Source organism: Xiphophorus hellerii, chromosome 21, assembly GCF_003331165.1.
Source record: "Xiphophorus hellerii strain 12219 chromosome 21, Xiphophorus_hellerii-4.1, whole genome shotgun sequence".
Taxonomy (NCBI): domain Eukaryota; kingdom Metazoa; phylum Chordata; class Actinopteri; order Cyprinodontiformes; family Poeciliidae; genus Xiphophorus; species Xiphophorus hellerii.
The window spans coordinates 6,707,984-6,720,533 of NC_045692.1; the positions used below are offsets into that span (position 1 = coordinate 6,707,984).

General features: G+C 41.2%; 1 protein-coding gene across 4 annotated transcripts in view; it reads right to left on the reverse strand.

The window, feature by feature from the left end:
* Nucleotides 1-2,323: 2,323 nt before the first annotated feature.
* LOC116712222 (leukocyte elastase inhibitor-like) overlaps nucleotides 2,324-12,550 on the reverse strand; it is a 41,093-nt gene continuing 30,866 nt past the window's right edge. For 2 of the 4 annotated variants that reach the window (XM_032552104.1, XM_032552107.1), the window contains exons 3-9: nucleotides 5,191-5,331; nucleotides 4,894-5,011; nucleotides 3,988-4,130; nucleotides 3,590-3,667; nucleotides 3,420-3,506; nucleotides 3,155-3,335; nucleotides 2,324-3,062 (exon numbers count right to left, since the gene is read on the reverse strand). In XM_032552104.1, coding sequence (XP_032407995.1) covers nucleotides 2,836-3,062; nucleotides 3,155-3,335; nucleotides 3,420-3,506; nucleotides 3,590-3,667; nucleotides 3,988-4,130; nucleotides 4,894-5,011; nucleotides 5,191-5,331 — 975 coding nt within the window. In that variant the 3' untranslated portion in view covers nucleotides 2,324-2,835. Of the gene's footprint in view, nucleotides 3,063-3,154; nucleotides 3,336-3,419; nucleotides 3,507-3,589; nucleotides 3,668-3,987; nucleotides 4,131-4,893; nucleotides 5,012-5,190; nucleotides 5,332-6,648; nucleotides 6,757-10,027; nucleotides 10,225-10,542; nucleotides 10,665-12,550 lie in introns of those variants that run through there. The other 2 variants (XM_032552102.1, XM_032552106.1) reach the window with 2 other exon arrangements.

A 12,550-nucleotide genomic window follows, 5' to 3' on the forward strand; every position in this document is an offset into this window, starting at 1 on the left:
GCAGGTTCACACTGAGCACATGTGACAGACGTGACAGAGTCTGGAGACGCCGTGGAGAGCGGTCTGCTGCCTGCAACATCCTTCAGCATGACCGGTTTGGCAGTAATGGTGTGGGGTGGCATTTCTTTGGAGGGCCGCACAGCCCTCCATGTGCTCGCCAGAGGTAGCCTGACTGCCATTAGGTACCAAGATGAGATCCTTGTGAGACCATATGCTGGTTGGCCCTGGGTTCCTCCTAATGCAGGACAATGCTAGACCTCATGTGGCTGGAGTGTGTCAGCAGTTCCTGCAAGATGAAGGCATTGAGGCTATGGACTGGCCAGCCCGTTCCCCAGACCTGAATCCGATTGAGCACATCTGGGACATCATGTCTCGCTCCATCCACCAACGTCACGTTGCACCACAGACTGTCCAGGAGTTGGCGGATGCTTTAGTCCAGGTCTGGGAGGAGATCCCTCAGGAGACCGTCCGCCACCTCATCAGGAGCATGCCCAGGCGTTGTAGGGAGGTCATACAGGCACGTGGAGGCCACACACAATACTGAGCCTCATTTTGACTTGTTTTAAGGACATTACATTAAAGTTGGATCAGCGTGTAGTGTTATTTCACTTTAATTTTGTGTGTGGCTCCAAATCCAGGCCTCCATTGGTTAATAAATTTGATTTCCATTGATGATTTTTGTGTGATTTTGTTGTCAGCACATTCAACTTTGTACAGAACAAAGTATTCAATGAGAATATTTCTTTCATTCAGATCTAGGATGTGTTATTTGAGTGTTCCCTTTATTTTTTTGAGCAGTGTATAATATTTTAGCTGCCTGAAATAACCTGTTCTCCCTCTGCTCTTTAGAGGGGGAACAGATTAATTCAGGAAGCTGAAATGTTTGGCTCCCCCCTCTTAACTCTGTCAAATAAAAAGCAAATGTCTCCAGATATACAGGATTTAGTGTTGATGAGAGGAATAATCACAGTTAAAGCTTTTGTGAAAAAAATAATTAGTTCCCATTGCCTCTTTTTTCCCACCGTCCACATTTCTGTTGGAGTTTCTCTCTGACTTTCTTCTGGAGAGTCTGTTCCAAAGCGGCTTCATCCTGCTGCTCTTACTTGTTCAGTTCTCCCTAAAACTGGGTTCAGACTCTGGTTGCCTCGATAAATATGGTAAACTATTTGCTCTGTGTGAAAAGTGGGCGTGTCCAGAAGCTTCCTTCATCCTCCTACAAAATAATGAATGAAACCTGAACTGCTGATTGCATTAGCAGTGTTGTAGCGTTATTTCAAATGACAAAAAATAGGACAGAAATAGAAGAACAGATCAGTTTCATTTGCGTTAGCTCTTCATGACGATAATATTTCATAAAGACCGGGGGGGGAAAAGCCTTGAATTACATGATGACGGTTTTTCTGGGGGTCCAGATGGGAAGTGTGAGGAATTCACTCCTCTACATGTTCACATTATTTGACTGTATCTAAGAATATCAAATATATTTTGAATTTAAGTGAAGGTATGACATAACAAAATATATAATATACAATAAAATACAATGACTTAAAGCTTATTGTACAGACTAGGTCATCAAATCAGTCTGTCAACTACGTTGCCTGTAGGGATTTTTAATGTCCAGCAGGTGTCAGTATTCAGTGACACAGTATCAATACAGTTTTGCTATGGGTCGAAATGCTTCATGACGCCTCATTTACCCATCACTGCCTGACAGACAGCAGCTGAAGACATTTCAAGATTTTAGTTCTGGTTTTGGGTACCCAGAGAAACTACATCATGATCAAGGACGGGAGTTCGATAACGGCTTATTCCAAAGGTTACAACAACTCTCAGGAGTCATCCTTGACTGATAGGTTGCTGTAACTGGTAAATACAATCAATGCCATTGCAGGGGGAGGGAAGGGGGCACGGGATTTTCTTGTAATCCATAAGGGGGCCCAGAAAATCTTTGGGAACCACTGAACTAAACTAACACTCCCATAGTTGCTTAACACAAATAAATAGTTTACAATGCAAGTTGAGTCTGTACATTGAAATTAGTTTAACCAAATAAATAATATTCATATTGTTATTAACATGAACAAATAATGTAGATGTAGTGTGAAGCCTTTTAGAGCCCACTGGACTTGGAAAAAGCGCTATTCAAGTACAGACCATTTACCTTTAATGTCCAAGGAGCTCCAACCAACTAATAAACTCAAGTGTGACAAAACAACAAAGTCCTATAACACAACGCTTGATTCAACAGAACAAAATCACATTTATCAAATCTAACCCAAATCCCAGAAGTTCCGGATGAAAATAAACCACACAAGACAGCAGGTTCGAAAGTTTCACTTTTATTCCTGATGTGAGAGTTCAGGGGTGCATTACGATGATCTACAGATCTGATACCAGTAAAGCTTCATGTAGTCTCTCCTCTCCCTTTGGTTCTGCGTCCAGTGTGAAACGATTACTTATTTCAATGCTTGCGAAGATAAAGTGCTAAGAATGTTGCAATTATGCTGCCAGTTTGAAACAGGCTACATTTTTAAAAGGCCATGTTTTTAAAAGGACACGTTATAAGTTAAACCAGCTGCAGCAAACAGAGCTGTAATGTTTTACATACATGAACAAATACACCCGCAAAGGATGTCAGGTTTAACAGTGGAAGAAACTTTAGCAAGGCACATAGAGAAGAGGTAAAGCCCAACTTGTACACAGTGGTGTTAAATCTACCGGATGGAAACCTGAGGTGGGATTAGGAAGAGGGAACTCTACACCAACTCCTCTCCCTCACTCAGCTCCATGTTGTAATAACCTCCCTCCTGTTCGGACACGCCACACTAAATGAGCTCACACAGGCGAGCAGTAGCGGCCAGCGAAGAGAACGCTCTTGGAGGGGTTGTGTCGGATGAAGAAGAGGAAGGGGTGGTCCGCGATGAAGGTGGCGGGGATCATGGCGCAGCGCAGCATCATGACGGCGGCGGTGGCAGCGGCGGCCTCGGTTCCCTCCTCGTTGACTTCCACGAAGGCCTTGTGGTAAACCTCCGACACAAACAGGTCGTTGGCCGGGGACATGCCTGTCGGAGCAGAGAGGGACCGAAACGTTTGGCTGGTACCAGAAAGGTACAGAGAGCGAGTCGGAAGAAAACAACCTGGAGACGAATCCTACCGGAAAAGTCGCTCCTTGATTGGTCGAAGGCGTCCACCATGCCCATGCTCGTCAGGACGGCCTTCATGTCGTATTTCTCCTCCAGCTTGAACCGAGGCAGGCCCACCTGCACCTCGATCATATCCATCATGTCTGGATTGGTCCAATCCATGAACTTCTCGTACGTCAGCGCCTGCTCAAGCTTGAGGTTGGACAACAAATAAAGTCAATTCCTCCAGCTCTTCTTGCACGTCGTTGTGGAGGCTTTGCAGGATTAAGTACCTACCTTCTCCAGACCGGTCGTACCCTCCACGCTGTTGGGTAAAATGATGAGCATGCTCAGCTCCTTCCCTTTGTACGGCATCTCCAGGATCTGTAAAACAGGGAATTTTTAACAACGTGGTCTGGGTGATGGTTGTAGATTCTCCCACCGGAGCTGTGAATCTCTGCAGTTACCTGGCAGGCGACTTCTGAGATGTAGGTCAGGGGAAACTTTGATTTCATGTGCATCATCTTCACTGCCTTTTTCTCATTCTAAAGAAAAACCAAACAAAAACAAAATTGTGTACATGCAGAGATCAGTAAAAATATGCTACTTATGCTTACAGAAGATATAGGGATCACACAAAGTCTACATAGGTCAACAAGGTTATTAATCCCTGAAAGAGTTGCCAGAAAAATACATAAAAAATCTGCTGTTGTTCCAAACAAAAACACCAAACATGGAGAAGCAGCGTTCAGCTTCTAATATGCTTTTTGTTTGCCAAAGGAAACAAACATTCAGTCAACGTTTTAGCTGATGAGGTTTTCTTCTCCACACAGACAGAGGTCAGGTTGCTGGACGGCACTGTTACCTTGTTGACTCTGAACTGAGCGTCGCGGGTGGCGTCCACCTTAAACTGCTTGTCCCAGTGGCCTTTGAAGTAGATTGCGTTGACCAGCACCAGCCGGGTCATCGAGTTCACTGCACCCTGGGCCAGGATATCCTTAATTTTACCTGGTGAGAAACAATGCAAATAAACAGGTAAAAAAAAGCACATTAATTAAACAATTATATAATATATATATATATATAAGAATAAAAAAAGAGGCAATAAGCACAACAATGAATTCAAAATGATTAAAAATAAATAAGCAAATAATTTAAATTTAAAGAAATACACATTGACAAAAATAGCCTAAATTATCACCAAAAAAAAAGAAAAATAAGTCAATAGAAATATTTTGCGTACAAATTTTACATTTTAAAAGTAATGAAAAATAAATTTAAGTAGTGAAACAACTTCAAAAAAAAATATGCTGGGCGTGCCGTGGTGGTGTAGCGGTTAGCGCGACCCGTATTTGGAGGCCTTGGGTCCTCGACGCGGCCGTCGCGGGTTCGACTCCCGGACCCGATGATATTTGCCGCATGTCTTCCCCCCTCTCCTGTCAGCCAACTGTTATATAAGGGACACTAGAGCCCACAAAAATACCCCCTGGAGGGGTAAAAAAAAAATAATTAAAATGCTGAAGTTGAATCAAATGGGAAAGAAAAAAGTAATCCGATTATGATGGCTAAATATTGCAGAAGTGGAGGGAAATTGAAAAAAGAAAAAAGCTGAAACTTTTTCATTTTAAATGAACAGATCCATTACTTGCTGCTTATTAATTTGTCTTTTTAATTTAATTTTTTCATATAAAAATAATGAATTAATCGTTTTAATTTCAAAGGCTTAGTGACACATTGAGGGTGTGTGTGTGTGTGTGTGTGCGTGATCCACCTTGTGTCTGTGTCTCCACCCAGCCGTTGATCTTGACCCTGGCTGCCTCGGCCTTTGAGGTGAAGTCCACGGTCTCCAGTTCTGCCTTGTAGTGCTTCTTGGTGCTCTCAAGGTAATCCTGAGACAAAAGCAAGCGAATGTAGATCCATGTGTCGGCTTATCCGGCGTTCCGCTTTTCTGCCCTCATGCACTGTACACGGTCTTAACGTGTACAGAAAGCCACACCCACACAGGAACATCCACTCTTAGTGCTGAAAGGAAACCCCGCCCCCCCACCTCCCCCATCCCAAGTCACACCTGAACAAACTGGTAGGACTGCTCGCCGTAGAGCCTGTTGGCGACATTCAGGGCATACGGAGCGTCCGACTTGTTGAGCTGGCTCAGCAGCTGGCCGAAGCTGGAGTGGAGGTCGTCCTTGACATCCAGGGTTTTCAGGGTCTGCAGATGAAAGGAAACCAGTTAGATTTACTGAACAAGAAGCAGACCAAACTAAAATTTTTATTTTTTTTTTGAAAAAGAAAGGTTTTCATGGTCATTTTGTTTATTAAGTGATGAAAGGATTTGTTTATACTCTATAAATAGGGTCTAAACCTGCTAAAGATGTTTTAACTCATCACTTAATAGAAAAAAGACGCATTTCCGTACCATCCATAGTACCAAAAGTCTTCATACCACCAACGGCTTTACATCACAACCACAAACTGCAAAGTATTTTATTCAAAATAGTGTCTAATTGTGAAGTGGAAGCAAAGGATATGTAGTTATTTTTATTTTATTCACAAATAAAAATGTTAAATTTGGCATGGATATGCATGTGCTTAGCTCTTTCAGTTATTTCACTGCAGAATCACTTTTTTCTGGAATTATGTCTGCTGATTTCTTTGGTGTACGTTTACCACATTTACACATCTAGAGAACAAATCAAAACAGATCAAGCTCAGTCCGATTTCATCTTGCCCTGGACTTTGATTGGGCCATGTTGAGACTAAATTATACAGTTATGCAAATGGGGCCTCTGGAGGCAATTTGTTGTAAAGGAGGGCTGAATAAAAATAAATGCCAGACTCAATAAAATACATTTACAGTTGTGGTTGTAATGTGACAAAATGGGAAAATCCAAAGGGTGTCAGAATGTTTATGTGTGTAGGAATCAGTCATGAAGACCCAAATGTAGCATCAGAGAGAAAAGTACAAAATATCGTAAGCCCTTCATCCCTTTAAAATGAAAAAGAACCAAAGATCCAGACCTTAGAAGTTCTTACAGAACATAAGACCATCCCTCCACCATGTTGTTATTCCAAGTCCAAATCCTTCCTCCAGATCGCGTGTTTACTGTGCAACCAAAAATTAAACTCATTGAACTCCAATGGCCTGGCACTGCAGTTTTGCAGTGCGACAGTAGTCATTTTTCCACTGTCACAGCTACGCCAGTAAGAGGAAACGAGTTTTGCCCATTTTAGTGTAATGGGAAGTGGCAGATGAAAAAAGCCCAACAACGCAGCGTCGTGTAACAACAAAAGGACTCTGGAATGTTGGACGCATTCACAAACTTCCAAGTTGCCTCTTTCACCTTCTGTTTCCTTCCTGGATTATTTAATGGCGGCGCCACAAATGGCAGCAGGAGAGCAACAGAAGAGAAAGAGGGCAGCAGAATGTGAAGTAAACTCTCCTCCAAGGACCACATGTTAGCACCCAGACCCTTTGTTAGTAGTAGTATCAGGTAACAACTCCTCTTTTGTTGCTTTTTTTAACCACCTTTAGCAGCTGTGGTGGCAGTTTGGCTTGAGCTTTCTGTTGCATCTGCACCTGCGCCTGCGGCGGTCCCGCTTGCTTCATCTTTTGCGCCTTAGTGAAGCACAGAACCTGGAGGCGACATTTGGGATACTTACTGTCAAAGCCGGACATGACCGACCTCCAGCTGGAGCCGTTTCGTCTGTCAAATCAGTGGCGCGGTACTGTCATGAGGCTCACAAAAAGTTAAATATTTTTTAATTTATTCACATTTCCTTATGACGGAGCACTAGGGTCATGCTAAGAAAAAAGAATTGCGACTTTTCACCATCGAAGTGTTACGACTTTTACCTCATGCGAGTTCATTCTCGCAATTTCATTTTTTCCCCTAGTACGGCCCGAATCCTCCGTCTGCATCAAGGCTTTGTGTTTGTAATAAGAGATGGAGAAGTGCAGCAAGCTGCACCTACTCAGGACAGCCCAGGGTAAATCCTCATAAAAACCTCGACAGAGTCTGAGCATCATGACTGACAGCAGGAGATAAACAGGTGATTCATCGTTTAAAGCGTCTTTCACAACCCGGAGAGACTCCACTCTGGATTCCCACTCCTATCAAATTCAACGCAGTTTAATCAGAGAGGAAAGTTCAAGTTGGATTGAGCACTGTGTCACGAAAAGGTAAATGTAGACGTTATGGTCTGGTTGCTTCATGACAGGACAAAACATAGGTTTACTAATCGGCTCCACACCAAGTTCTCCAGGAATGTAGCCGCTGATTTACTGTACAAACAAAGACAAAACCAGGATGACTGACTAGGGACGGGTCAGTTAATGCGGTCAAGGAAAATGAAAGTCTTAAAAGAAACCAAAGATCTTCTGTAAAAAAAAATTAAAAATAAACAAATAAAAAGCTTAAATAGTTATTTTAGTGAGATGCTGAAGTGAGTTTGATGTTCTCTGACTCAGTTTGTATTTGTTCAGGCCGCCTGCCTGAGCAAATACACCAACCAGTTTCTTAAACTATATAGAGCAAATATGTCACATATTTAGCCAACATAAAAAAAAATAAAATAAAATCTTTCAAACCGAGTTGTACAGTTTAACATTTGCTGAAATACTGGCAAAGACTTACATATCCAGAGCAGTAACACTTGTATAACAATCAACATTTGACAAACTTTAAATATCATCACTACAATGTAAGATAAGACTGGGATATGCCGGTTTTTTTTGTTGTTGTTGTTGTTTTGGGGTTTTTTAAGCTACTGGCTTGGTTTTCCAAGCTGGACCGAGTTATCAACATGATGTTTGGTGACGTTCGGTTCCAGAGTTCCTGCAGCTAAATCCAAACATGTCTGTGGTCGGTGCAGAGTCAAAGTCAGCCTGCTACCAGGGACTCAACAAACCGAGGGATTTCTCAGCTAAATGACACATTCCTCCACAGCTGACTCATCTTTCCAGTCCAGCCTCTCAGCCACTCCCTCTTACTCAGCAGCATTGCGTGGCAACGAGCGTCTCCATAACAACCTCTGGCATACAGTGTGAAATGCCTTAGATGCACAATAGGAAGTGTTTCGCCAGCGCTCAGCTTTATTTTGGAGATTTCAACATGCATGAGCAGGAAGTTTATCATCCTCCCTATTAAGTTGGTTCCCTAGTTCCCTCCTTCACAACGGAGGGATGTTATTTGATGTGTGGGGAAAAATAAAAAGCTCCTTTAAAAATCTGTTTGAAACACGTTGACTAGCTGCTCTGATTAATAAATTCATTGGTAATGTGTCCCTAATCCTGAACAACCAGATAAGAAAACAAACATACACAATGAAAACCTGCAAGTTAATGCACAAACCCCTGACTGGAACAAAGCACTTTAAAGTTTTACAGTGAGCATGTTGCTATGATAACAGCACTGATTTACACCGGATGGAGTCGTTTCTTTAACCTGAGCTACAGGGCAGATTATGGGTGAGGCCCTGCTCCTCCCATTTACTAACATTTACCAACTTGACTTAACTGGGTGTGGTTTGGCTTCTGCGGTCCCAGGTTGTTAGCAGCCAGATAAACCCTCTGTTACCAACTTTCACCTGAATTTCATCCACCTCTCCTGGAAAATAGCCCCTGAATCTTTCTGCTAAAGTGGAAAAACCCGCTAACGAATAAAGACTAATGCTCCGTTTATTCTCGTATGGTTAGTAGGAACTCCATCGCTGCCGAATCAACAACGTCGGCAGAGAGTTTTCACTTCAGTCATTAAATAATTAGATGACTAAATGCGAATGTGCCGGCTTACTAAAATGGCGGTCGGTGTTCGTGCAGACTGAACTTTGAGAAGGACCGCTCATAAAAACGGTTGGGCATATCTGCTGCACCTAATGAGACCTGATAACCACAGTTAAACATCTACAGGGATTATTCTGTTCCCATAGTAACGCAACCACAGATTTGACCCACATAAAAAAATAAAAAACTAGTTCAGATTATTCCTGCTAATTGGAAGAGAACAGAACAAGCAGGAGTTTCCCAAAGCTTGGTTTCGCTCCATATTAAACTCAATGCTTAATCATAAAAGAATAGTTCAAAGTTTTCAAATTAAGGATTTGTCTAAAGGTGATACGCAGACAGCGTCTAGCATGAGGTAGGTAACCCTTTTGGCGTCTTTATTCTGGATAAATCCAGATTAGCCCAGACTTGTAGGGGGAAGCAAGCGGTTAGCCTGAGAGGATTTTTATCATCCTAGAAAATCTCTAATCCCAAAAACGTCTCAGAAGTTCAGACAGATGCAGTTTTATGAACCTTTTAACGGTTTATTGTCCACTCAGAGGCTGATTATTTAATTCCTGTTCCCTTCCTGCGTGACGTTAAACCATCATGATATTCTTGCTTTTAATAATGCTAACTTCACCGCAACTACCCGTCCACAAGAAAATTGATATTTCCAGTTGCCTTGGCACCCATGGTCCGTTTACAAACGGGCACTGTGTCCTCCCCAAGAACAGAAAAAGACACAATTTGTGGTGCATATTGACTGCACATTTGGAGATCCTTACAAAGCAACTACATAGATGTCTGCTTTGCACATAACACATCATCATTTTTCCTCTAACATCCGCCTCTTTTGATCAACTACAGAGAAACTTTGAGCTACACTCGCAACAGCTGAAATAAATGAAGACAAAACGAGAGTTTTTTTCCTTGCAGGTAGTTCCTTATAATCTTTTAACAAAACCTCACTTCAACATTTCCGAACCTTTAATGTTTTCGCACTGCCTCGAATCAAAAAAAAAAAAAAAAAAAACGTGAGGAAATGTGTCACTGGTGTGCCAATAAAAAGAAAAGCCACTCTCATGAATGCAAACAATGTTGACAGTTTAAAGAGGTGGGGTGTGTGTTTCACTAACTGTACCTCCGACATCTGAGCGGCTGTGTTTCCTCTGGCTCCCAGCAGCACCATGGCCAGAGCCGAGGAGATGCTGAAAGGAGAGAAGAAGACGTTTGCGGTGTTGTCTTTGTCCCCCAGCTTTTTGAGCAGAGCCAGAGAGAAGCTGGTGTTGGCTGAAGCCAGAGGAGTCACTGCTGCTGCTGCTGCTGCTGCCATCGTGCCTGCAGGGCAATGAAACAAAGACGGAGGTTATTAATTAGAACATTGTCGGGTTTTATTCTTCTTTGAAGTCAAACTCCCAAAAACAAAAATAAGCTGCAATAAACAGAACAAGCTCAGCAATATAAACGTGAATGCTAAACTGCAAGCGGAGACTGCAAGTTACTTCAAAACAACGACTGAGAGCTTTTTAAGCTGCAACACTAAAAGGTCTGAAAGCGCAGTAAAATCGTTACGACAGCAATCATTAGTTCTGGGTGTTTCGCTGGGAAACCAGGAACGTCGCGTCTCACAGACTGAATGACACAAACTGCACTCACTGTCAGACGCTTGTCGTGTAGAAAGAGTTGGGTCACATGAAGAATGCTGGTTGAAGCGCAGGTTTTTTATCTGACACGAGGACACACCCCGTCAAACAAAAAAATAATGAACTTCCGCAAATATCCTGACTACGGAAGCCGAGGGGATAGCTAAAAAGCTTCGGCGTGAGCGGAGAAAATATTTTCTTACAATTACTACTACTACTACTACTACTACTACTACTACTACTACTACTACTACTACTACTACTACTACTACTAATAATAATAATAATAATAATAATAATAATAATAGTAACAAACGTTATCTTGTAGTTTTAATAGTCATGAGCTCTTTTTCAGGAAACATAACATAAATAGCCAAATGCTAAATAATATTGTATGGAAACCCGTTTCCGTCACTCTATTAAAAAAAAAAAAGTCAATATAATGAGATAGTATTTCAATATATTGGGACTCTACTAATAAAATAAATATTACTGTAGAAATTTTGTTTATCTGTGCAAAATAAGTTGCCACAATACATAGCATGACACTAACCTTTTAATATGTTTATAACTTTGATTGAATTGTGATTCAGTCAAGGGGACAATGAATGCTTAGCAGGGGTCCCCAAACTTTCTCCTGTGAGGGCCACATAACTTGTCCCTTCTCTGATGGGGGGCCGGGGTCAGTTTGTAACAGAAAAAGTGTGACGATTGTAAGAGTGCTAAAGATAAAAATGTATTGTTTTTCAGAAAGCACAATCAAATAACCTTTTCTGGATTCTTCAGAGAACAAAAGTCAGGAAATAACACTATTTATGAAATAAATAATAACCAAATAACACTGGGTTCTCCACATAAAAAAAAGGGTTAGGGTCAATTATATGCATGTATAAAATAGTTACTAACTAGTAGTTAATAATAAATAAAGTTCATTACCAAGGAACATTTATTTTATTGCAAAAGTCCAACTTATCAAATAAAAATGCACATATATGAAAATACTCTGGTATTGTTCAGGGGGCCGGACCAAATGTGGAGGCGGGCCGCATCTGGCCCGCGGGCCGTAGTTTGGGGACCACTGGCTTAGAGGATGCAAAATACATTTTTAGTTTAAGTTTTGAGACAGAATTGATTTTTAATCACAGATTTTTGTACGTTTTCAGTGTTTTACACTGATGTGAATTGAGGACAGTGTGACTTTGTGGGTGTGTTTGTGTCCCAACTTTTTTTTTTTTAAAGTTTTTTTTTATTACAAATATCTCCACATAACAACCTTGGATACTTTATGTTCTAACAGGTCAATTTTATTTCAGTATACCTCCTTTCCTGCAGCACTTTTTTTGGTCACACTTAAATCATCAAAAGATATATATATATATTTCAGTTGCTATGAAGACAACCAGAGAAAAACACAAAAAGCATTTTAAAATTATTAAGGCATAAAAAGTTAGCCAAAAGATTAGCACCTATGTGGAAAGGCAAACTGCCCCCAGAGCTAAATAACTGACAGTGCTACACTTGTAGCGTCTTAAAGTCAGAGACTGGATGTCCCACATTTACCAGTTTCAAGACTAAAATCAATCAATAAGAGACAACACCTTTATTCTCACAAAATACTATCCCACCTGTGTTGAGGTCGCACACGCCCAGGTTGCGCAGCAGCTTCTCTGAGAAATCAGATCTTTCTTTGTTTCTTGGAGCTAATTTGTGGGTGTGGTGGAGGGCTAGGTCACCCCTTCAAGCCTTTGTTTCCATATGATAAATTGAACGTATCATAAAAAATAAATCCGTGAAGCTTAAAGTCGGATCTCTGACTGAGAAAAACAAACAAACTTCTCATTCAGTCAGTGAATTGTTTGAACGAATCAACTGAAATGTTTCACTTTTTTTAAAATAAAAAGCTCAGTGAATGTTTATTTATAGCTATTGGCCAACTAATGAGCAAACTGTGACACATTTAGTGTATAAAGGAAAACTTACCCTATACTGAAAAAACCAACGGGTAAGATTTACTAAAAAAA